This window comes from Tachyglossus aculeatus, chromosome 1 (assembly GCF_015852505.1).
Source record: "Tachyglossus aculeatus isolate mTacAcu1 chromosome 1, mTacAcu1.pri, whole genome shotgun sequence".
Lineage (NCBI taxonomy): Eukaryota > Metazoa > Chordata > Mammalia > Monotremata > Tachyglossidae > Tachyglossus > Tachyglossus aculeatus.
Genome location: NC_052066.1, coordinates 117,643,779 through 117,670,611, shown reverse-complemented (window position 1 = coordinate 117,670,611; position 26,833 = coordinate 117,643,779). Strand labels below are relative to the sequence as shown.

Sequence of the window (26,833 nt, the reverse complement as noted above, 5' to 3'; positions counted from 1 at the left end):
TCCCCAATTTACAGATAACTGAGGCCCAGAGAAGTTAAGTAACTTGCTCAAAGTCACACAGCTGACAGCTTAGGAGAAGCAGCGTGGCTCAGTGGAAAGAGCCCGGGCTTTGGAGTCAGAGGTCATGGGTTCAAATCCCGGCTACGCTACTTGTCAGTTGTGTGACTTTGGGCAAGTCACTTCACTTCTCTGGGCCTTAGTTATCTCATCTGTAAAATGGGGATTGAGACTGTGAGCCCCATGTGGGACAACCTGATCACTTTGTAACCTCCCCAGCACTTAGAACAGTGCTTTGCACATAGTAAGCGCTTAATAAATACCATTTTTTTAAAAAAGCAGCAGAGCGAGATTAGAACCCATGACCTCTGACTCTTAAGCCCGGGCTCTTTCCACAGAGCCACGCTGCTTTTTTTTTTAAATGGCATTTATTAAGCGCTTACTATGTGCAAAGCACTGTTCTAAGCGTTGGGGAGGTTACAAGGTGATCAGGTTGTCCCACAGGGGGCTCACAGTCTTAATCCCCATTTTACAGATGAGGGAACTGAGGCACAGAGAAGTGAAGTGACTTGCCCAAAGTCACACAGCTGACAGTTGGCGAAGTGAGCCTACTTCTAGACTGTTGAGCCCACTGTTGGGTAGGGACCGTCTCTATATGTTGCCAACTTGTACTTCCCAAGCGCTTAGTATAGTGCTCTGCACACAGTAAGCGCTCAATAAATACAACTGAATGAATGAATGAAGCAGGATTTGAACCCATGACCTCTGACTCCAGAGCCCATGCTCTTTCTACTGCACCATGCTGCTTCTCTAAAGCAACGAAATACACAGGGGAAGCCCGGGGAGAAAAGCAAGAATTGCAAACGCTCAGTACGCAACTCCCCAAGACACCCACCTAAAGGGGACTCCCTGCACCCCTATGCAAGAAAAAAGTGATTTTTGAGATTTTTTTTAAAAAACAAGCACAAAACATCTGTCAGACTGCTGAGCGCTTAGTACAGTGCTCTGCACACAGTAAGCGCTCAATGAGCCCGTTGTTGGGTAAGGACCATCTCTATATGTAGACGACTTGTACTTCCAAAGCGCTTAGTACAGTCTCTGCACACAGTAAGCGCTCAATAAATACGATTGAATGAATGAATGAGAGGCCGGCATCTCCACCCCCTAATATGTTTTGTTTTGTTGTTTGTCTCCCCCTTCTAGACTGTGAGCCCGCTGTTGCGTAGGGACCATCTCTAGATGTTGCCAACTTGTACTTCCCAAGCGCTTAGTACAGTGCTCTGCATACAGTAAGCGCTCAATAAATACGATTGAATGAATGAATGATACCACCTTTCCCTCCCCACAGCACTTGTGTATATTGCTACATATTTATTACTCTATTTCAGTTTAAATATTTATTACCGTATCTATTTTATTAATGATGTGTATACAGCTATAATTCTACTTCCCAAGCGCTTAGTACAGTGCTCTGCACACAGTAAGCGCTCAATAAATACGATTGAATGAATGAATGATACCTCCTTCCCCTCCCCACAGCACTTGTGTATATTGCTACATATTTATTACTCTATTTCATTTTACATATTTATTACCGTATCTATTTTATTAATGATGTGTATAGAGCTATAATTCTACTTCCCAAGCGCTTAGTACAGTGCTCTGCACACAGTAACCGCTCAATAAATATGATTGATTGATTGATTATTCTGATGGTATTGACACCTGTCTACTTGTCTTGTTTGGCTGTCTGTCTCCCCCCTTCTAGACTGTGAGCCCGTTGTTGGCAGGGATTGTCTCTCTTTGTTGTGAATTGTATTTTCCAAGCGCTTAGTACAGTGCCCTGCACACAGTAAGTGCTCAATAAATACGACAGATTTATTACTCTATTTACTTAACTTGTACATATTTACTATTCTATGTATTTTGTTAATGATGTGCGTTTAGCTTTACTTCTATTTATTCTGATGACACCTGTCCACATGTTTTGTTTTGTTTTGTTCTCTGTCTCTCCCTTCTAGACTGTGAGCCCACTGTTGGGTAGGGACCGTCTCTATATGTTGCCAACTTGTACTTCCCAAGCGCTTAGTACAGTGCTCAGCACACAGTAAGTGCTCAATAAATACGATTGAATGAATGATTGAATGAATGAATGAATGATTGAATGAGAGGCCGGCATCGCCTCCCCCCCATGCCCTGCCCCGCCCCCTTCCCCTCCCCACAGCACTTGTGTATATTTCTACATATTTATTACTCTACTTGTACATTTTTATTACTGTATTTATTTTATTAATTATGTGTATAGAGCTATAATTCTATTTATTGAGAAGCAGCGTGGCTCATTGGAAAGAGCCCGGGCTTTGGAGTCAGAGGTCATGGGTTTCAAATCCCTGCTCCGCCAATTGTCAGCGGTGTGACTTTGGGCAAGTCACTTCACTTCTCTGGGCCTCAGTTCCCTCATCTGTAAAATGGGGATGAAGACTGTGAGCCCCCCGTGGGACAACCTGCCTGGCTCAGTGAAAAGAGCACAGGCTTGGGAGACAGAGGTCATGGGTTCAAATTCTGCTCCGCCACTTGTCAGCTGTGTGACTTTGGGCATGTCACAACTTCTCTATGCCTCAGTTACCCCATCTGTAAAGTGGGGATTAAGACTGTGAGCCCCCCATGGGACAACATGATCACCTTGTAACCTCCCCAGCGCTTAGAACAGTGCTTTGCACATAGTGAGGGCTCAACAAATGCCATCATTATTATTGTTATTGTAACCTCAGCGCTTAGAACACTGCTTTGCACATAGAAAGCGCTTAATAAATGCCATTATTATTATTTATTCTGAGGGTATTCATTCATTCAATTGTATTTATTGAGTGCTTACTGTGTGCAGAGCATTCATTCATTCGTTCAATCGTATTTATTGAGCGCTTACTGTGTGCAGAGCACTGTATGACACCGGTCATACCGTCCCCCTCCTCCCCCTCCCCATCCCCCCCGCCTTACCTCCTTCCCCTCCCCACAGCACCTGTATATACGTTTGTACATATTTATTACTCTATTTTACTTGTACATATTTAGTATTCTATTTATTTTATTTTGTTAATATGTTTTGCTTTGTTGTCTGTCTCCCATTTCTAGACTGTGAGCCCATTGTTGGATAGGGACCGTCTCTGTATGTTGCCAACTTGTACTTCCCGAGCGCTTAGTACAGTGCTCTGCACACAGTCAGGGCTCCAGAAATACGATTGAATGAATGTATTCAACTGTATATATGTATATATGTTTGTACATATTTATTCTATTTTGTTAATACGTTTTGTTTTGTTGTCTGTCTCCCCCTTCTAGACTGTGAGCCCGCTGTTGGGTAGGGACCGTCTCTAGATGTTGCCAACTTGTACTTCCCGAGCGCTTAGTACAGTGCTCTGCACACAGTCAGGGCTCCAGAAATACGATTGAATGAATGTATTCACCTGTATATATGTATATATGTTTGTACACATTTATTCTATTTTGTTAATAACGTTTTGTTTAGTTGTCTGTCTCCCCTTCTAGACTGTGAGCCAGCTGTTGGGTAGGGACCGTCTCTATATGTTGCCAACTTGTACTTCCTGAGTGCTTAGTACAGTGCTCTGCACACAGTCAGGGCTCCAGAAATATGATTCAATGAATGTATTCACCCGTATATATGTCTATATGTTTGTACACATTTATTCTATTTATTTTATTTTGTTAATATGTTTTGTTTTGTTGTCTGTCTCCCCTTCTAGACTGTGAGCCCACTGTTGGGTAGGGACCATCTCTATATGTTGCCAACTTGTGCTTCCCGAGCGCTTAGTACAGTGCTCTGCACACAGTCAGGGCTCCAGAAATACAATTGATTGATTGATTGATTGATTCACTTCTCTGGGCCTCAGTTATCACATCTGTAAAATGGGGATTAAGACTGTGGGCCACCCCATGGGACAACCTGATCACCTTGTAACCGCCCCAGCGCTTAGTACAGTGCTTTGCACATAGTAAGTGCTTAATAAATGCCATTATTATTATTATTATTATATGCTTGTACATATTTATTACTCTGTTTTACTTGTACATATCTATTCTATTTATTTTATTTTGTTAATATGTTTTGTTTTGTTGTCTGTCTCCCCCTTCTAGATTGTGGGCCCGCTGTTGGGTAGGGACCATCCCTAGATGTTGCCAACTTGTACTTCCCAAGCATTTAGTACACTGCTCTGCACACAGTCAGGGTTCCAGAAATACGATTGAATGAATGTATTCACCTGTATGTATGTTTGTACATATTTATTCTATTCTGTTAATATGTTTGGTTTAGTTCTCTGTCTCCCCCATCTAGACTGTGAGCCCGCTGTTGGGTAGGGACTGTCTCTATATGTTGCCAACTTGGACTTCCCGAGCGCTTAGTACAGTGCTCTGCACACAGTCAGGGCTCCAGAAATACGATTGAATATATGTATTCACCTGTATATATGTATATATGTTTGTATATATTTATTCTATTTATCTTATTTTGTTAATATGTTTTGTTTTGTTGTCCGTCTCCCCCTTCTAGACTGTGGGCCCGCTGTTGGGTAGGGACCGTCTCCATATGTTGCCAACTTGGACTTCCCGAGCGCTTAGTACAGTGCTCTGCACACAGTCAGGGCTCCAGAAATATGATTGAATGAATGTATTCACCTGTATATATGCTTGTACATACTTATTCTATTCTGTTAATATGTTTTGTTTAGTTGTCTGTCTCCCCCTTCTAGACTGTGAGACCGCTGTTGGGTAGGGACCGTCTCTAGATGTTGCCAACTTGGACTTCCCCAGCGCTTAGGACAGTGCTCTGCACACAGTAAGCACTCAATAAATACGAGTGAATGAATGTATTCACCTGTATAAATGTTTGTACATATTTATTCTATTTTGTTAATATGTTTTGTTTATTGTCTGTCTCCCCCTTCTAGACTGTGAGCCCACTGTTGGGTAGGGACCGTCTCCATATGTTGCCAACTTGGACTTCCTCAGCGCTTAGGACATTGCTCTGCACACAGTCAGGGCTCCAGAAATACGATTGAATGAATGTATTCACCTGTATATATGCCTGTACATACTTATTCTATTCTGTTAATATGTTTTGTTTAGTTGTCTGTCTCCCCCTTCTAGACTGTGGGCCCGCTGTTGGGTAGGGACCGTCTCCATATGTTGCCAACTTGGACTTCGTCAGCGCTTAGTACATTGCTCTGCACACAGTCAGGGCTCCAGAAATACATTGAATGAATGTATTCACCTGTATATATGCTTGTGCATACTTATTCTATTCTGTTAATATGTTTTGTTTAGTTGTCTGTCTTCCCCTTCTAGACTGTGGGCCTGCTGTTGGGTATATGTTGCCAACTTGGACTTCCCCAGCGCTTAGGACAGTGCTCCGCACACAGTAATCGCTCAATAAATACGATTGAATGAATGTATTCACCTGTATACATGCTTGTACATATATATTCTATTCTGTTAATATGTTTTGTTTAGTTGTCTGTCTCCCCCTTCTAGACTGTGGGCCTGCTGTTGGGTATATGTTGCCAACTTGGACTTCCCCAGCGCTTAGGACAGTGCTCTGCACACAGTAAGCGCTCAATAAATACGATTGAATGAATATATTCACCTGTATATATGCTTGTACATACTTATTCTATTCTGTTAATATGTTTTGTTTAGTTGTCTGTCTCCCCCTTCTAGACTGTGGGCCCGCTGTTGGGTATATGTTGCCAACTTGGACTTCCCCAGCGCTTAGGACAGTGCTCTGCACACAGTGAGCGCTCAATAAATATGATTGAATGAATGTATTCAGCTGTATATGTTTGTACATATTTATTCTATTCTGTTAATATGTTTTGTTCTGTTGTCTGTCTCTCCCTTCCAGACTGTGAGCCCATTGTTAGGTAGGGACCATCTCTATATGTTGCCAACTTGGACTTCCCCAGCGCTTAGGACAGTGCTCTGCACACAGTCTGGGCTCCAGAAATACGATTGACTGAATGTATTCACCTGTATATATGCTTGTACATACTTATTCTATTCTGTTAATATGTTTTGTTTAGTTGTCTGTCTCCCCCTTCTAGACTGTGGGCCCGCTGTTGGGTATATGTTGCCAACTTCGGCTTCCCCAGCGCTTAGGGCAGTGCTCTGCACACAGTAAGTGCTCAATAAATACGATTGAATGAATGTATTCACCTGTATATATGTTTGTACATATATATTCTATTCTGTTAATATGTTTTGTTTAGTTGTCTGTCTCCCCCTTCTAAACTGTGGGCCTGCTGTTGGGTATATGTTGCCAACTTGGACTTCCCCAGCGCTTAGGACAGTGCTCTGCACACAGTAAGCGCTCAATAAATACGACTGAATGAATGTATTCACCTGTATATATGCTTGTCCATATTTATTCTATTCTGTTAATATGTTTTGTTTAGTTGTCTGTCTCCCCTTTCTAGACTGTGGGCCTGCTGTTGGGTATATGTTGCCAACTTGGACTTCCCCAGCGCTTAGGACAGTGCTCTGCACACAGTAAGCGCTCAATAAATACGACTGAATGAATGTATTCACCTGTATATATGCTTGTACATATATATTCTATTCTGTTAATATGTTTTGTTTAATTTTCTGTCTCCCCCTTCTAGACTGTGGGCCCGCTGTTGGGTGTATGTTGCCAACTTGGACTTCCCCAACGCTTAGGACAGTGCTCTGCACACAGTCAGGGCTCAATAAATGATTGAATGAATGAACGGATGATTGAAAATACGACTGAATGGATGATTGGATGGATGAATGAATGGCAGGACCAGTGCACAAAGCCGCGGCCTCCCCAGCGGGCCGCGGAAGGATATTTCGGCGGGGCCTTGTCACCCTCCGCCGCGGAGGGAGAGGGAGCGCGGAGCGACGCGCGGCCCTCCAGCCGGCTCGGGGGCGGGGCTGGACCGCCTCGGGGATGAGTGACGGGCGCGCGGGCCAATGGGAGGACCGGGACGTCCGCGGCGCGAGTGAGCGACGGGCGCGCGGGCCAATGGGAGCGCCGGAGCGGACGAGGGGGCGGGGATGGAATCCCCTGTAAACCAGTGTCCGCGGCCGCGTGGGGGGGGGGCAGGGCCGGCAAGGGGGAGCCGGTGCAGTCACCGTTTCGCACACAAATGTGTTGGTGACATTGAGTTGTGAGACACATAGCGAGTGAGACACACACATGCACACACACACACACACATATAGAGAGACTCCCGGCCACGTAAGTAACTATTAATACCATCGCGGGGAGAGATGAGGTCTTGCTAAGGAGCGGGGATCGGCCCTGCAATCCTCCGGCCGTCCCTTTCGATTTCCTTTTATTTTTATTCTCACCTTCGGAAGGAAGAAGAAACAGCGAATTCCCCCTTTTTTTTATTGTCATTATTATTTTTTTTTTCGGTGGGTCGTTGTCGGTGGCGTTGCGGAAAGAGCGGCGAAAGCAAGCCCCGGCTGCAAACCTGCAAAGAAACGGTCAGCGTTGGCAGGATTTATTATTATTCTTATTATTTTTCCCGGTTTTCCCGTTGTCCTTGATTGCACTCGGGGTTGCACCAGGATGAGCCGTGGGTGAGCGGCCTTTTGGGCTCCTGGCGAAAGGAGCTGTTTTCTGCAACTCTTGCACCGTGCGGCTCTCCTCCCACTCTTTTGTTGGCCCCGCTGACCGCTCCGGGTTCAACGCGCCCTCCCTGATTTTCGGATTTAATTCGCGGAGAGGTTTTGCCGTCAGGGGAAAGCCTCAGTCGCCATCTACAGTTAAAACCTAGGCAACTCGATCCCCTTTCGTTTGCAGAGGGGGTAACGCCGATTTTGTTCGAGGAACATTTGCAGTCTCTACTCCTGGGGTGCCTTTTCGTCAGTTCGACATTTGCAATCTCTTAGTTTTGGGTAACCCTTTTTTTTTTGCCAATTCGGCATTTGCAATCTCTAGCTTTGGGTTGTCTTATTTTGGGGGGGCCAATTCGGCATTTGCAACCTCTAGTTTTGGGTTGCCTTCTTTTTTGGCCAATTCGGCATTTGCAACCTCTAGTTTTGGGTTGCCTTATTTTGGGGGGCCAATTTGGCATTTGCAATCTCTAGCTTTGGGTTGCCTTCTTTTTTGGGCCAATTCGGCATTTGCAACCTCTAGTTTTGGGTTGCCTTATTTTGGGGGGCCAGTTCAGCATTTGCAATCTCTAGTTTTGGGTTGCCCCATTTTGGGGGGCCAATTCAGCATTTGCAATCTCTAGTTTTGGGTTGCCTTTTTGGGGGGGGGGGGGTCAATTCGGCATTTGCAATCTCTAGTTTTGGGTCGCCTCATTTTGGGAGCCAATTCAGCATTTGCAATCTCTAGCTTTGGGTCGCCTCATTTGGGGGGGTCAATTCGGCATTTGCAATCTCTAGTTTTGGGTCGCCTCATTTTGGGGGCCAATTCAGCATTTGCAGTCTCTAACTTTGGGTTGCCCCATTTTGGGGGCCAATTCGGCATTTGCAATCTCTAGTTTTGGGTTGCCTTTTTTTGGGGGGGCCAATTCGGCATTTGCAATCTCTAGTTTTGTGTTGCCTTTTTATTGGGGCCAATTCGGCATTTGCAATCTCTAGTTTTGGGTCGCCTCATTTTGGGGGCCAATTCGGCATTTGCAACCTCTAGTTTTGGGTTGCCTTTTTTGGGGGGGGCCAATTCAGCATTTGCAATCTCTAGTTTTGGGTCGCCTCATTTTGGGGGCCAATTCGGCATTAGCAGTCTCTAGTTTTAGGTTGCCTTTTTCGGGGGGGGGGGGGCAATTCGGCATTTCCAATCTCCAGTTTTGGGTTGCCTTTTCATCGGGCCAGTTCGGCATTTGCAACCTCTAGTTTTAGGTTGCCTTTTTTGGTGGGGGGCAATTCGGCATTTGCAATCTCTACTTTTGGGTTGCCTTTTTATTGGGCCAGTTCTAGTTTTGGGTTCCCCTTTTTAGGGGGGGGGGGGGCAATTCGGCGTTTGCAATCTTTAGTCTTGGTTTGCCTTATTTTTCTGCCCAAATGGTCATTTGCAATCTCTAGTTTGGGTCTGCCTTTTTTTTTTTTTGTGGCCAATTCGTCATTTGCGATCTCTAGTTTGGGGTTGCCTCCTTCTTTTGGCCAGTTTGTCATTTGCAGTCTCTAGTCTTGGGCTACCTTTTTGGGGGGCCAAGCCGGCATTTGCCATCTCCAGTCTTGGGGTGTCTTTTAGGGGGGGGCCAGTTCGATTGCATCAAAGTTGGACGTCGCAGAGCCTGGCCGAATTGGACCTCTCCTCCTGATCGATGCCTTCCTGAGCCCCCGGGGGTGGCGCGTCGGAGGAAATCAAACGTCGCTTGCTCCCACCCCCCCCCTCCTCGTCCTGAAATTGGCTACTTTTGTGTGCTCGCTCCGAAGGAGAAACCGCCGGCCGCCTTGGAGGAACAAAAGGACCCCCGGACCGACTCCTGCGCTCAACACGGGGCCCTGCCTCCAACCAGCTAAAGTCTGCACCGAATTGGGGGCTAACTTCTTTGCTATTTATTGAGCACTTACCGTGTGCACATCACTAAACTATTGCCTTCTCCCTTCTGCCACCCCCCCCTGCTTTTTTCCCCCCTCCTTAACACAAAGGCAGCCGGCCTCTTCCTTTGCACAACTAGGTCTCCCCAATTTTCTGCCCCCCTCCACCTTCTTTTTCTTTTTCAACCGTCGTTGCCCTTTGGAGGCCTCCACCCTGATGAACATACAGAGGTCCCCCCCCGATTACGATAGCACGCTATGGGAGGCCGCGCAGCAAAACGCAGGATTTCGAGGAGCTGTCGTCCATCAGGGCCTCGGAGCCCAGCCCGACTTTCAGCCCGAACCTCGGCTCCCCCAGCCCGCCCGAGACTCCCAACTTGTCGCATTGCGTTTCTTGCATCGGGAAATACTTATTGTTGGAGCCTCTCGAGGGAGACCACGTTTTCCGGGCCGTCCATCTGCACAGCGGAGAGGAGCTCGTCTGCAAGGTAAAAGTCCTCCCCTTCCTCCCCCCCTTTTTTAAAAATTAAAGAAACAAAATTAAATCATCCGCCCCCCTAGTAAGATTTTTTATGGTAATGATAATGACGGCATTTGTTAAGCGCTTACTATGTGCCAAGCACTGTTCTAAGCGCTGGGGGGAGGAATCCGAGGTGATCAGGTTGCCCCACGTGGGGCTGCCAGTCTTCATCCCCACTTTACCGGTGAGGTCACTGAGAGGGTCAGAGAAGTTAAATGACTTGCCCAAGGTCACACAACAGAGCCTGGATAATAATAATAATGGCATTTATTAAGCGCTTACTATGTGCAAAGCACTGTTCTAAGCGCTGGGGAGGTTACAAGGTGATCAAGTTGTCCCACAAGGGGCTCACAGTCTTCATCCCCGTTTTACAGATGAGGGAACTGAGGCACAGAGAAGTTGCGACTTGCCCAAAGTCACACAGCTGACGAGTGGCAGAGTGGGATTTGAACCCATGACCTCTGACTCCAAAGCCCGGGCTCTTTTCCACTGAGCCGCGCTGCTTCACTTGAAACGTTTACTGTGTGCCAAGCATTGTTTTCAGCGCCGGGGGTGATCAGGTTGGCCCCCGTGGGGCTCACGGGCTTCACCCCCCTTTTACAGATGAGAAAACTGAGGCCCAGTGAAGTGACTTAACCCAAAGTCACACAGCTGACAAGTGGAGGAGGCGGGATTAGAACCCACGACCTCTGATTCCCAAGCCCCGGCTCTTTATACCACGCTGCGGATTTTGCATTTTTTATGGTATTTGCTAAGCGCTTACTGTGTGCCAAGCACTGTCCCAAGAGTTGTGGGGGGGATCCAAGGTGATCAGGTTGTCCCACGTGGGGCTCACAGTGTTTATCCCCCTTTAACAGATGAGGAAACTGAGGCACAGAGAGGTGAATAATAATAATAATGGCATTTATTAAGCGCTCACTATGTACAAAGCACTGTTCTAAGCGCTGGGGAGGTTACAAGGTGATCAGGTTGTCCCACGGGGGGGCCTCACAGTTTTAATCCCCATTTTACAGATGAGGTAACTGAGGCACAGAGAAGTGATGTGACTTGCCCAAAGTCACACAGCTGACAAGAGGCGGAGGCGGGATTAGAACCCACGACCCCCGACTCCCAAGCCCTGGCCCTTTTCACTAAGTCACGATATTGGGGAGGAAAGGGGAAGGCTTGAGAAGTTTTGCAGACCCGCTTGAGACAATGGGGCAGGTTGTAATGGGGCAGAGGAGATGCAGACGAGAGAGCCCCCGGAGTGGAAAAACCGTGGTCAGGCCTTCCATTGATTCCCTCTGCAGAACGTTTATATTTTTCCTGTAATTAGGCCAGGATCGCCTTCAATTTGGGAGACCCCCTCTTCCACCTCCTCCCTCCCAGGATGTAGCAAGGACTCCCCTAGTTTGAAATCAGTGATGACTTGGGGCTTTCTGCAGCCATTGTTCTTCGCAACGTGGTGCAGGTGTCGGAGCTTTGTTCGAAAGTGCTTTGAAGAGAAAAATTAAAGATATCCGGCTCAACTCTGAGCCTCCCCCAACACACACACACACACCCCTCTGTGGAAACAGTTTGCAAATAGCATCCTCGCCTCTTGCACAATTCTGCAAGAATAAAGCACCAACACCTACGTTTTTAGAAGGGCTGACAAAATGCATAATCCCCATGTCCTCTGTAGCTCCCTTCCCCTCCCAGCACACTCCCCTCACCTCTCCTTTCTCTCTCCACTCCCTTTTCCTTTCCTTGGAAAGGTGAGAGGACATCAGCCTTGGAAATCTACCAGATGATGCGGATCTGTCAAAGGGTGTAACTACACTCTAGTTTCAGGGCACCTATTTTCATTTTGACCCTGAACAATGACCGGCCTTTAAAACAGAAAAAAAAAATAGGCTCTACTGCAGAAAACCAAAGGTTTTGACGGAATATCCTCAGCATAGAATTTCTCATAGTTGCTATAGCCCGTTTTTAATCCCTTGAAGTGTGAATTACCACCCAGGAATTACCCATATGTCAAGATTGCACTGTCATTCAGTGCAAAAATCCTCCTTTTCTTTCTTCTTTTTGTAGGATTTGAGGGAGGGGGGTTAGTGTTGCTGCCGCACTGTGAGATCAGGAACCTAAAAAGGATATGTGAGCATGAGCACATTTCCAATTCAAGCAATGGATCAAAATGCTCTGATAATCCTGGTTTTTGGGGTTTCTTTTTGGGGGGGGGGGGCTTGCGTATAATTCACAAGCTGCAGTGAAGTAAGAACTACCGTATTGCTGGTTTTTGCTGGATGTAGCTGTGAATATTTAGTCAAGAGACTACAATCAGTGTTTTGGGGACTTCTGTGCTCTAACCTGAATAAAAATAAGTTAATTTTCTTTTCGCAGTTGCATTTGTATTCTGTCTGTTCCGTCACTTGGCACATTAATCCTCTACAAAGATGATGAGAGTCAGGTAGTGGAGCATGTTAACCAAAATTCAGTATATTTAGTATGCTGTAATGAATACCCTCAAGTCCCGCAACATTGCACAATAGGACAGTCATTCCTTGAAATGAATGGATTCTGCAGAACTGCTACTCTACATGAAATACGTACAATTACATGGCACTGAGTGAGTTCACTCTCCCATTGCCCAACTTCTTTCCCACATTACAATCTTTAATGGAATGGAATTCTTTTATGGCAAAAGGCCTGGCAGCATATTCAGCAAGAGAGTTTTTCTTTGACTTTTACCTCTTGGTTTTAAACTAGATTATTCAGGCATTTGTCTTTTTTTCATTTCCCTCTTCAGGGCATAGTCAGTTTAGTACAAACATATGCACTGCTGTTTGCAGACATGATCTTTGGCCTAAAAATATACTTGATTCACTGGTTTGTAATTGCTCACACTGCATCAATCCCTCACCAATTAAAGTGTTCTTTCAAGTGTGGATAAGTACAGTATCATTGTTCCTATTTGACAGAAGTCATCCTTCTTAAGACAGAGCAAATTTTATTTATCCTTCCTTCTTACCAAAGGTAACCTGAACCACTTCTTATGCAAGCATAGGCGCAAGGAGTACACATGGAGGCTCGTGCCCAAGTTTTATTAGGCTGAACTCATTTAATTCTACAGAGAGATACCGTTAATTCTAGGTTCTATAGAATTCAAGCTTTGACCTCATTTGGTGCGTATTAGTTGTCAAACCGTCACCTTAAACCCAAAAGTGTGCAAGCCAATCGCAAAGAATCTCTAGGTAATCTGTAGGTAGTGGAATTTGCCTTGTAAGATATTGGTTGGGTTTTCAATTTAAACGAAGCCTAGGGATTTGATATCAGAAAGGCCTATGCTGGGCATCATATTTAAAACACTTCCACGAGTCCCAAAATGCAGCTTTTCAAGAGTAGCTTCAATGTCATCTAGAGGAGAAAAGTAGTAACTGCCTTTCGAGTGTTCAGATAGGGCTTTGAGAATAATTTAAAGTGTCTTTTCAGAAGGTACTTTAGCACTGCTAGTTTCCCAACGAGTTGTTACAGAGTCCAACCCCTAAACTAAGCAGTTTAAAAGAAACCTACAACTAAGGTAGTTCAAGGAACTCCATATTTGAAAGTCAAAGTGTTTTAATTGCCGTCATTAAATACAATGATTTCCCCTAGTAAAACTAAAATGAGCTTGGCGGTTTCTCCTTTTGGAAGTTATAAGGACCTGCCTGAACTATCGCTTTATGTCCACCATCTTGGAACAGATCCTCCCTTTGGGAAGGTGTGGCTGTATTTCTGCAGTGGTCATCGTTATGTTTTCATCCATAAACTTCCTGTCAAATTAATGGTGAGGTTCAATTTAAAGTTTTCAAGACGTCCAGTATCCCAGGCTTAGGCTTATCCTAGGATGTAGGACCCTTTAAGGGCTTGAAACTGGAACCTTTGGCTTTGTGCCTCAAAATGAACTATAATATTAAACACCACCCCCTCCTTTGCATATTACTTACGGTTGTTAATGCAGAAAATTAGTACTCTGAAAATTTGAGGCTTACCTTTGTGTCTGTGGCGGAATTCTGAATGTTAGAGTTGACTCACCTCGTTCTTATTCCATGAGCCCCACTCTTGTAGGTCACTACTATTAAGTCATTAGTAGGTAATCCCATGAAAAGTGTCCTTGTGGGGTGGGTCACCCGAAAGTGTTGGTTCATTCATTCTCAAATTATGCCTTACAGTAGCAGGTGATTCAGATTTTTACAAGAGACTTACGTCATGGTTCATTCACAATTTCCTTACTGAAGCCAAAGAAATTGTGCCCTTCCTATTTGCATAGAGAAAAGGGAAAGAAAAATGGATTTTGAGACTTCAGTCAACTGACCAATGAAATTGCTTACATGTGCTCTGTATATTTTAATTTACACCAATAAGCGTGTATTTTTGGACCTTTCCTAGCCCTGGTGATTTCTAAATTGAATATGCACAGGCTTACTCTAGCATTCAACCCTGTACATGCCGTAAAATTGAATACCACTTGAATGAGTTGTGTCCCTGGCTAACATTTCCTGAAGCTTTTCAGGTAATTGAATGCCCTCCCATCCCGAGCCCCTGGTAGGCCTTACTTCAAAGATCACACGATTGTCTTTTGGGTTATAACATAATGGAGTTTAGCCATTGACTTTTTAATTCATCTGAAACCACTGTGTCACATTCTCAGTCAAGTATCGTGAATGAATTTACTCGCAGAGCTCTGACCCTTTGTTTTGCTGTCGATATTTCTCTAGGTTTTTGATGTCGGCTGCTATCAGGAGTCATTGGCACCTTGCTTTTGTCTACCGGCCCACAACAATATTAACCAAATTACTGAAATCATTCTTGGGGAGACAAAGGCCTATGTTTTCTTCGAAAGGAGCTATGGGGACATGCATTCATTTGTGCGTACCTGCAAAAAGCTTAAAGAAGAGGAGGCAGCCAAACTCTTCTATCAAATAGCTTCAGCCGTCGCACACTGTCATGACGGCGGACTCGTACTGCGGGATCTCAAGCTGCGAAAGTTCATCTTCAAGGATGAAGAGAGGTAGGACTTTTCATCTAATTCCTTCTCATGGTGATGTCTAGGGAGTCCTTCGGTGACAGTATGATTGAAGGGTGGAAATTTCTGTTTTTACAGCCTCGCTGGGGTGTGTGGGATGGGAGCGACGGATTAAGGGGGAGAGTGGGACAGTTGTATAACATGTGCTGCGATATTTAAGTATCATCAGAGAATGTAATAATTGAACTCTATCAGAATTTAATTAAATGCCTGAAGGAAGAGCGAGCCAAAATAATTTGCAAGACACTTATGCTTGGGCAATGCATCGTAGTTGTCACTGCAAGTATGTGAGTGGTGCTATTTTAGGAATGAGGAGGAGGCATTTTTAAAGTTCTAGATTTTTATCTAAATGCTAAAATCCTCAGATGTTTCTTTTGGTCTTGGTAAATGAATGCAGGCCCCAAATTGAGTGATTGTTCCTCTTCCAACTCAATCTGAATGAAAGCCTCTTCCAATCAGCCATTACTTTGGAGGATACTCTCCTGATTCATTTTTAGTGCTGGCAGTCAAGCATGCAAAGATTCCAGACTTGGATTTTCCTTGTGGATTGAGGTCTTTGAGCCTGGAGGGTACTTGACTAGGCCTTGAGAGGCTTGGTTCTATATGCTGGCTCCACTCTTTGATTTATTTTGGAATTAACATGCATGTTTTCTAAAATTTTAGCTGTGCAAACTCCCCTCCCTCCCAACCTCCACACCCACCATCTCCCTGCTGGAATTCCTCAGCCTCTAAACCTGAAATGTACTGGGAAGTCAATTCCTAGAAGGAGTTTGGAACTGTAGTTGAAAAGGACATTAACAATACTAGCCAAGTTACATGTCTAGTACAATTATACACTGGTTTGGGACAGTCAGTCTTTCAAGTGCCGTGCAATTCCTATCAGATTCCCTGTTCTGCAAAATAAGGAGTAAGGAGCAAGAGTAGTGGTATGAGCTGACCATTAGTCTGGTGACTGCCAGCGAAAGAAATCCTGTGTTGAAATACTGCTTGAGTTTATCCTAATTAATAGCAGAAGAGAAGAGGACCTCTAAATATTTGACCCCAAAATTCTGGGCCACCTCTGTGGCTGGTCTTTCACCAACCTGGTGGCTTCCTCTTTTCATTCTGTTTACTTTCAGTAGGCACCACCCATCCCAAATTATTTTGAGCCTTCTGCTCTTATGTGTGCATGTGTGCATGCATACATGCACACACTGGAGAAGCTCATCTTCTCCCAAGGTTTATGTTGCAGCTCTGATATCTCACTCTGTCCAGTCCTGTACTTTTTCTCCTGTTTTAACTTGATATGTGCGTGCCTCTTAAAACTAAGTAGGTCTACTAATGAGCTCATCCCACCTCCCAGAACCTCAACTATAGCCCCCTCATTCCTGACTTCTGTAAACAGAAGTGTTCTGTAAACACCATCTCCCAGGCCACCAGGCATACAGCCTTGGAGCCAAGTTAGACTCCTTTGACCTCAGCAGGTGCATCAGTAATATTTCTCAGCTTTGCCCCTTCCTTACTATGCTGGCTCTACTCAAAGCCTTAGCCGTTTCACACTTTAATACTTTATCAGCCCCCTTTTTGGACTCTGCTTCTTGCCCTCAGTTAATCCCACACACTGCACTTTATTTTCTTTTTCCAGAATCATAAAGGGCCACCCAGTTGCTACTAGCATCACATTAAATCTGACCACCAGACGCTGCCTGAGGTGCTCCTTAGCTCATTTCCAATTAGAATTCTTGCATGCTCTGTCTGACCAAACCAAACTTTGACTATCCAAGCATTCAACATGCCTGCTTCTGTACTGCATGGGCTGTAGTCTCTCAATCTGAAATGAACCATCTTTCTCCTCCTCCTCTTCATCAAACCCTATCTCTTACCTTCGTCATCAGGGATCAAGCCCTGAGCACCTGACATTTAGTGGTCATGTCAGTATTTGGCAAGCCCTGGAGTTACCAGGTTTTTAAGTAAACAATCTTAAGATGAAAGGGTGGAGCCACTACTGAACATCTCTCTCAATCAATCGATCAGTCGTATTTATTGACTTTAATATAAATAATTTCTAATATTTAGTTTAAAGATATGTACATAAGTGCTGTGGGGGTGGGGTGAATATCAAATATCCAAAGGTCAGAGATTGAGGTGCGAAGGTGACAAAAAGGGGAAAAAAGGGGAAAAGAGGGCTTAGTTGAGGAAGGCCTCTTGGAGGAGATGTGTCCTCACTCACTTGATGTGGCAATTCTTGGTGGCGTTTGTTTTGTGGCTGCGTGGTCCAGCTTACCTTGTTGTGGGCAGGGAGTGTGTTATATTGTGTTGTGCTTTTCTGAGCTCTCAGTACAGTGCACTGCACATGGTAAGTGCTCAATAAATATGACTGATGGATTGATTTTTTTTTTTTCTTGGTCTTTGCGGTTCTGAACGGGCAGTGACTGTAGCTTCCATCTGTGAGGCACCAGTGAGAAAGGAGAAGGGGACTTGGTTAGGAAAACCAAGTATTTTGTGTGTTTTGAGACCTTCTCGAGGTACTGGGGCTAGACAACAAAAAATTGGGACTCTCAGTAGAAGTGGAATGTCCAGTATCCCTAGACAGAGTTCAGGGCAGATTGGAGGAATCTGTGGATTTCACCTGTGGCTTTGTGGTGCCAAATAAAGTAATAATATTAAAAGTTGTGGTATTTTATTAGACAGTTACTATAGCTCAAACATTGTAGTGGGTCAAATACAAGATGCTCAGGTCAGACAGAGCTCATGTTGGGCTCACAGTTTTACGGGGAGGGAGAACAGGCATCTTCTCCCCATTTTACAGATGAGGAAACTTAAGGCAAAGATAATTTAAGTGTCTTGCCCATGCTCACCCAAGCAGGCAAGTGACAGAGCTGGGATTAGAACCCAGGTGTTCTGACTGTTAGGTCCGAGCTCTTTCCACCAGACCAGGCTGCTCCCAAGTGGATACAACTCTAACCTGCCAGATTTGGAATATTAGGCTACAGACCCTTGGTCCCAGTTGAGACCAGGAGGGATGAAAAGCCTGGTAAACCTGGTAAACCCAGGTTTAACCTGGTAAAGCCCAAATACTTCAGCAGTGAGATTGGGTTCCTCCTAATTCACGTGAATTCTAAAGGTGACATTACCTTTCTGAGTGATGATGGTCTTGTGCTTTTTCATTCATTCATTCATTCAATCGTATTTATTGAGCGCTCACTGTGTGCTGAGCACTGGACTGACTGCTTGGGAAGTACAAGTTGGCAACATATAGAGACGGTCCCTACCCAACAGTGGGCTCACAGTCTAGAAGGGGGAGACAGAGAACAAAACAAAACATATCAACAAAATAGAATAAATATGTACAAATAAAATTGAGTAATAAATACGTACAAACATATATACATATATACAGGTGCTGTGGTGAGGGGAAGGAGGTAAGGCGAGGGGGAGATGAGGGGGAGGAGGGGGAGATGAAGGAGGGGGCTCACTCTGGGAAGGCCTCCTGGAGGAGGTGAGCTCTCAGTAGGGCTTTGAAGGGAGGAAGAGAGCTAGCTTGGCAGATGTGCGGAGGGAAGACATTCCAGGCCAGGGGGATGACGTGGCCTGGTGGTATCCACGTCATCCCCCCTACCCTCCTATATTTTGTTAGTATGTTTGGTTTTGTTCTCTGTCTCCCCCTTTTAGACTGTGAGCCCATTGTTGGGTAGGGACTGTCTCTATATGTTGCCACCTTGTACTTTCCAAGCGTTTAGTACAGTGCTCTGCACACAGTAAGCGCTCAATAAATATGATTGATGATGATGATGATGCCTCTAACTTGTAGGCTGCCATAAGGCCATGGTGGCAAATGTGGAAGGAGGATTAGGTCAGGGGATGGAAAACCTGAAATATTCCTTGTTTTAGTAAAACTGAGTGTGGCCTAGTGAAAGAGCACAGGCCTGCCAGTCACAGGACTCTAAATCCCAGCTCTGCCAGTTGCTTGCTATGTGACCTTGGGCAAATCACTTAACTTCTCTGTGCCTCAGTTCCTATACTGTAAATGGGAATTAAATCCTACTCCCTCCTACTTAGACTGTGAGCCCCATGTGGGTTAAGGACTGTATCCAAGTTGATAAACTTGTAATCTGCCCCAGCGCTTAAGTGCTTGACATAGGAAATACTTAACAAATACCACAAAAAAAAGCTGTTGCCAATCTGGATGACTTTCATCATTTTTTTCCCCTTCCTGCATCGTCTCAGATACAGGTGAAATCTTAGCATAGTGAGGAAGGGGACACTAAAACTGAGGGAACAAAGGCACTGTCAGTTTGATCAGGCTGGGGAGGGAGGCTAGGTAGGAATTAGAGCTGTGTTTTGACTGTACCCTCACTAGTGAGAGAGGAAATGTAGTTTTAGTTCTCATCTCACAACTGCCATTCCCTAGTCACAGCCTGAACCATTTATTTGCCTTAACCTTCCTAGACCCTTCCCCACCCCATTCCCAGAAGTTTCTCTGATTCTTCTATTGCAATCAAATTGTTTCCCTTGGGTGGCCTTCTCTGACCCCATGCCTAAAAGCAGACCAGATGAAAGGTCAGGCTGGCTCAGAGGATGGTTAGTGAGTGAGTGAGTAAGTGAGGGGACGTAGAGGGGAGAGAGAGAGAGAGAAAGACAGAGACAGTAATCCCAGTTTGTTTTTTTTTACAGAGTGGAACAGCACAGTTAAGAAGGAGAAAACAGAGGATAATGCAGAAGGTTGTTTTCCTGTATAAATAACCATTAGTATAATTGTTGGCCATGGTACTATGGTATATATACATATATATATATATATATATATATAATTATGAAATATTGGATGATCATCCTTTCAGATCATTACATTGAGAATATGCTATGTCTTCAACATAATATATATTTCACTCATACTTTCTCTGATGAGAATTCAAGAATTCAGTCTTTTAGACTGTGAGCCCACTGTTGGGTAGGGACTGTCTCTATATGTTACCAATTTGTACTTCCCAAGCGTTTAGTACAGTGCTCTGCACACAGTAAGCGCTCAATAAATACGATTGATGATTAATGATGATGAAGTATACCAGCAATCCATTCAAAAGATTTAGTCTGGGAAGGTAGTCCTTAAGAAATAGGAGAGTTTACTAACATGGAGATTCTGCAGGGTCAGTTAGATTCCTTGCCTTTTAAGCTGCTGCTTCTCTAATTAGGAGCATTTTTCATGATGGTATTTTGTTAGGTAGCTAGGTCTTACATTTTTTTTGTGTGTGTGCCCAAATAATGAAAATGGAGCTCTTTTGTTACCCGGCCTTGCAGCCAGGCTGTTCCTTCTGACTTTTCCCTTCCTCTACACCATCCTCTAAGGAGAAGCTGTGTTGCCTAATGGATAGAGCACAGGCCTGGGAGTAAGAAGGACCTGGGTTCTAATCCTGGCTCCACCATCTGCCTGCTTTGTGAACTTGGGCAAGTCACTTCACTTCTCTGTGCCTCATTTACCTCTTCTGTCAAATGGGGATTAAGACTGAGCCCCGCGTGGGACAGGAACTGTGTTCAACCTAATTTCTTGTATCTACCCCAGTGCTTAATACTGTGCCTGGCAAACTGTAAGTGCTTTACAGACACCACAATAATGATAATTATTATTAGCTAGTAGAGTTCAAATTCGTGTAAAGGCAGTGCAAGAGTTACCCAGGTTACAATATCCCCACAGTATGTACAACCCAGAGATTCAGGTAGTATTGTGCATTCCTCCTGGATGTTCCAGCTCTGCACTACATTTTAAGATCCTTAAGGGCATGGATTGTCTTTACCAACTCCATTGTAGTCTTCTCTCCCACTACAATGCCCCGCACAGTAAATGCTATTGATTGATAGACTGAGGTAAATAAATTCCTCCCTGCCTCCTCCATCCAGTTGACATTAAGCAATTAACAATGAATGGATCCCAGAGGATGTTCTGTCCACAGTTTGTTTCAGGGTTTCAAGGTGTTGAAGAGGCCCCTGAACAGATAATTAAGTTGTCGAATTGAGGAGGCAACTTAATTTAGAAATGGATGATAAAGATGTTGATGAGTTAAACTGAATGATTCAAAAGTAATGCTGTCCGATGACGAGTGCCTCAAACTTCAATCCCAATAATCCAATGGGTAATTGAACAATTCTGAAATAGATGGAGAAGACCCTGTGGTCTCTTCACCCTTAGCTAAGGTTTGGAGATTAAGAAATTTTGCATTAATTTTCAAGAAAGCAGGTGAAGTCATTAAAATAATTGACTAAGATCCTGGTGGAGAGAGTTCAAAGATGTGTGGAGATGTTCAGAAGGGGATATCTTAGGAAGAAAATAATATTATATCATTCAACAATTTGGACAACTTTTTCATTAAATTTGAAAAACTAGTCATCCCTCTGTCAGCAGAATAAGCATCTACTTCTGCAGCCTCCTACAAAAGCTCGTAAACATATGACATCTGTAGACTGTAAGCTTGTTGTAGACACAGAAAGTATCTACCAAATTATATTGTGTTCTCCCAAGCTCTTAGTACAATGCTGGGCGTACAGTAAGCACCCAATAAATACAACTGGTTGATAGATTGACCACATTTAGTTAAGGTGTTGATGTTCCCTGAATTACTTTAACAAGATTAAGCAATAATTTGATGGTATTTAACACTCCAGCCTACAACACATGTGAAGGAATTTCATTATTTTTCCAGAGATTCTGGAATGGATTCTAATTATGCCAGGAAAAATGTTCCTCATGATACATCCATTAATAATACAACCACATTTTCAAGAAATATAGTCCCCTTATGGTGTATGTTTATATTCAGGAACTCTAGGTTTCTGGAGTGTTCTGCTCAGAATGTTTCTGTTTCCACTCTTCCTGCCTCCTGGTATTTATCCTCTAAATATTCTTCATTTTCCATAGCTACGTTGTCCCTCGCAGTCCTTTATTCTGGATTCTGGTGTATCAGCATCCAGAACTGAAGGGCAAACAGCCTCAGGGAGCAGTGGTGTGGGAGATTCCCACCCCCTCCAAATATTCCAGACCACCTCTCTCTCCACCTTTCAACCTTTTTTAAGGTCACATCAATCAATCAATCAATCGTATTTATTGAGCGCTTACTGTGTGCAGAGCACTGTACTGAGCGCTTGGGAAGTACCATCTTATCCAAGAGGCCTTCTCCAATTAAGCCCTCTTGTCCCCAGTTCACTTTCTTTTTGTGTCGTTTATGCACTTCGATCTGTGACCTTTGGACATTTGAAATTTGCCCACCCCACAGCACTTATGTATATATTTGTAAGTTACATATTATAAATTATTCTCTTTAGTGTCTGTCTCCCCCTCTAAGCTGTAAGCTCATTATGGGCAGGGAGCGTGTTTGCTAATTCTGTTGTATTGTACTCTCCCAAGCTCTTAGTATACTAAGCGCTCAGTAAATATGATTGATTGATAGGAGCCAGGAAGAGTTGCTAGGCTCCCCTCAGCCTCCTGTCCTGTTTGATCTCCTTCCTTTTCATTTGTAAGCCTTCCCTGTGCTGGCTTTCTCAAGTCACCTCTCCCATTACCTTCTCCCTGGTAGCTGCAGCTCCTTTCACCAAGCCCTGTTCAACCACTTTTCAGTCATTCGACCAGGACCTTTGGCTAATAAATCTCTGTAGCAATTTTAAAAGACTGCCCTCTAATTTACAGGTATCAAGATCCCAGTACCTTAAGATATTGACTGTGTTTCTGATTTTTGAGGGGGAGAGGGTGGAGCAATACTGACAAGATAAGTACATGCCTGGGAAATGGTGAATAGAAAGTGGCCCTCAATATCTAATAATAATAATAATAATGACATTTGTTAAGCGCTTACTATGTGCAAAGCACTGTTCGAAGCGCTGGGGAGGTTTCAAGGTGATCAGGTTGTCCCACAGAAGGCTCACAGTCTTAATCCCAATTTTACAGATGAGGTCACTGCGGCACAGAGAAGTTAACTTCTCTGTGAAGTTAGAGAAGCAGCGTGGCTCAGTGGAAAGAGCACGGGCTTTGCAGTCAGAGGTCATGGGTTCGAATCCTGGCTCCGCCACATGTCTGCTGTGTGACCTTGGGCAAGTCACTTAACATCTCTGAGCCCCAGTTACCTCATCTGTAAATGGGGATGAAGACTGTGAGCCCCACGTGGGACAGCCTGATCACTTTGTATCCCCCCAAGCGCTTAGAACAGTGCTTTGCACATAGTAAGCGCTTAACAAATGCCAACATTATTATTATTATTAACTGACTTTCCCAAAGTCACACAACAGACAATTGGCGGAGCCGGGATTTGAACCCATGACCTCTGACTCCAAAGCCCGTGCTCTTTCCACTGAGCCACGCTGCTTCTCTAGATTATCTCTAGGTTCTTTGTATTATTTGTGTGAATTGAGTTTGCTATATTGTTTCTCCTTAATAATTTCCCCCTAAAATATAGTATACTTTGTTAGAACATGATCCTGACTATAATTATGAAAAAACATCAAATTGCTATTAGGCACAAGGGAGTGTGACCTCACTGATGGGGTCAGGCACTGCTGTCTAGCATGACCAGCCTGACAACTGAATAGAGTTGAGCTGTATCTACCAACTCTTATATTGTATTCTCCCAAGCGCTTAGTACAGTGGTCTGCACACAAGCATTCAGTGAATACAGTTGATTGATTATGGGGCAGCAAGCGTGAGTTTTGTTTCTGGTGTCCTCTCCCACGTGCTTCAATCAGTGCTTTGCAATGTATCATTCATTGGTATTTATTTTTGAGTGCTTAATATGTGCAGAGCACTAGGCGCTTGGGAGAGTACAATCAGCCGAATTAGCAGACACGTGCCCTGCCCATTACAAGTTTACAATCTAGAGGGGAGACAGACATTAGTCATTCCGTAACTACTGCTGATGATCAGATAAAGAGAAGAGGTATTAAAGTGTGTGATTTGGGATGTGTGGGTGAAGTGAGGAATAGTGAAGAGGCAGAGATTGTCTCCTTTTGCTGCATTTTTCACTGCTCCCCAAGCTCTCCTCCTATCCAGTCTCAAATAATGTGTCAGATTGTGAATTCCTTGAGGGCAGAGTGTGTGTCTGCTACTTCTGTTTTGCGGTCTTAAGTGCTTATACCATAGGCTTAATAAATACCGATAGTGGTGATTCAATTACCAATATCCCCTGCCCTGTTACACCTCTGTTACTCCTGTGCTTGCCTAAAAAAATCATATAAGGCTTTTCAAGCCATTGACTCCACGAGGTACTGAAGATTCACCACTTTGAATGGAAGCTACCTCTGATCCAACAGCATCTCCTAATCCCCTTGAATGTTGGTAGAGCCAGTCCTATTGCAATTAAAAGTGACATCCAATCAAGCTAATTAGGGTTGTTGAGGAAATTCATTTATTTCCCAAACTTGCTTTAAAATCTTGTTGGTATACCAGATGTCTCTTGCATTTATAGTTTTTCTAGTAAATATGAGAAATTGGGTGCAGATGGGAGTTAGCAGGATAAATTTAGCAAACCGCTAAGTTATGTGACAAAAATCACCAACATGAAAGGTACCTCCATCATCTCAGTGCCACTCTGTTGTCCAGAGGGCCTGTATTATTTTTGCATTTTAGGAATCACTTCACTAGTCAGAGCCCAAGGATCAGTGCTTCAGGGTGACCTGATTCAATTCTTCCAACTCCTGGTGAAAGGACCGAAAAGTCTGTGAAACAGTGTTTGGGAAACTGTTGTTGGCGGAATAGTTAGTGGTTACCATTAGTACCCATTTTAATTAGTGCTTTCTCTCTGCTCTTGTCAAAGGTTATTGCAGTCAGCTGATTTACTTATGGTGTTAGTGACCCTTTCACCTTGCTTAGAATGCAAAATGAATAAACAAGTTTTTGGAAAGAGTAGGAGAACTAACTAAAGAGTTTTACATGAGAAAAGAGGCAACATAATCAGGTCTGCATTAAAATAGAGGCCAACACATGCACAGGCAGAGCCAAGTTTCCTTTACACAGTCTCTAGCATTTTTTCCACTGTTGAAGTTTGAACTGAATGAAAAGGTATATTAATTAGTTTGGAAAATGTAGCGTGGATTTGATTTAAATTACCTGAGGAAGATTATTTAATCATTGTTTTCTAAAATAATCCAATTTTTATTGTATGATGTAACCAAAGAGGAGAAGCAGTGAGGCCTAGTTAAAAAAGCACCAATCTGGGAGTCAGAGGATCTGGGTTCTAATTCCTGCTCTGCCAGCTATCTGCAACATGACCTTGGGCAAGCCACTTAATTTCTCTGAGCCTCGGTTCCCTCTTCTGTAAAATGGGGATTAAGACTGTGAGCCCCTTGAGGGACAGGGACTGTATCCAACCTGATTACCGTATATCTACCCCAGCACTCAGAACAGTGCTTGACACATAAGAACTTACCAAGTTCTATTATTACCATTTTTATTATTATTACCAAATATATGTAACTGAAAGCTCAGCAATAGATGAAGGGGTTTTTTTTTTTTAATCAGAAGTTCCATTTGTAACCACAATTAATTAAATCTGGTGGTTGTGCACTCATCGGAAATTTTTTAATCCAAGTTTATATTTCTTTTGTTTTCTCCTGCTTATTGCCAGATCATCTACTGCATGGGGGTTACATTATTGATACACCAAATGAAAAAAATCTTGTGTTCTAGTGTGCATGCCTTGACGGATGCTGTATACCTCCAGTCAGTAGTACTTTTGAAAGCCAAAGTACCGTAGTAATAACCAAGAACCAACAAGATTTTATTTTCTGTCAGACTGAATATGGGGCGTTGAAAGAGGAGAAGAAAAGGGTAAAACCAAGGTAGAGAGTTGGGGGAGATGATAGTGCTGTCAGTAATGATGAGAAAGCTAGATGGATGGCAGGATTTTGGAGGGAAGATGAGGAGTTCAGTTTTGGGCATGGTGAGCTTCATGGAGAGGTGTCCCGGAGTCAGGAGGAGATGCAAGTTTGCCAAGAAGGAGAGAAGACAGGCTAATGAGGTAGAAGAGAGAATTATCTATGTAGAGGTCGAAGTTGAAACTTTCAGACTGGATGAGCTCTCTAAGGAAGTGGGTTTCAAGTGGAAAAAAGAAGGGGACTGAACCTTGAGGGACACCCACAGTTAAGAAGTGGAAGGCAGAGGAAGAGACAGCAAAGGGAACTGAGAAGGATGAGCTGGAGAAGTAGGGGAAGAACCAGGAAAGAACTGTGTTAGAAAAAACCTTTCTTCTGACATTAGCATCATTGTTGAAAACACGTTCTGAAACCTGCTTTGAAAGAGATCTGGTTGTGCTTCTCTCCAGACTCCCAAATCCACTCTGTCCATATCAGTGTACTATCATGTAACTTTCTGAGACTTAGGCCTGATAAGGGCTTGACCCCGTATACCCCTGCTTCTGGGGTTTTCAAGGTTGCCTCGAATCTTGAGTAACAAAGTTTGGTAACATGTCTACCACCTCTGTTGCACCGTACTCTGCAACAATAATAATAATAATAATAATGGCATTTATTAAGCAGTTACTATGTGCAAAGCACTGTTCTAAGCGCTTAGGAGGTTACAAGGTGATCAGGTTGTCCCACAAGGGGCTCACAGTCTTAATCCCCATTTTACAGATGAGGTAACTGAGGCACAGAGAAGTTAAATGACTTGCCCAAGGTCACACAGCTGACAAATGGCAGAGCGGGGATTCGAACCCATGACCTCTGACTCCAAAGCCTGTGCTCTTTCCACTGAGCCATGCTGCTTAGAACAGTTCTCTGCGCACAGCAAGTCCACAATAAATACCATT

At 43.9% G+C, this 26,833-nt stretch overlaps 1 protein-coding gene across 1 annotated transcript in view; it reads left to right on the top strand.

The window, feature by feature from the left end:
* The first annotated feature begins 8,966 nt into the window (after positions 1-8,966).
* Positions 8,967-26,833, top strand: part of TRIB2 (tribbles pseudokinase 2) — a 33,018-nt gene continuing 15,151 nt past the window's right edge. Inside the window, 3 exon segments of the mRNA XM_038746265.1 lie at positions 8,967-9,763; positions 9,765-10,016; positions 14,764-15,056. Coding sequence (XP_038602193.1) covers positions 9,746-9,763; positions 9,765-10,016; positions 14,764-15,056 — 563 coding nt within the window. The 5' untranslated portion in view covers positions 8,967-9,745.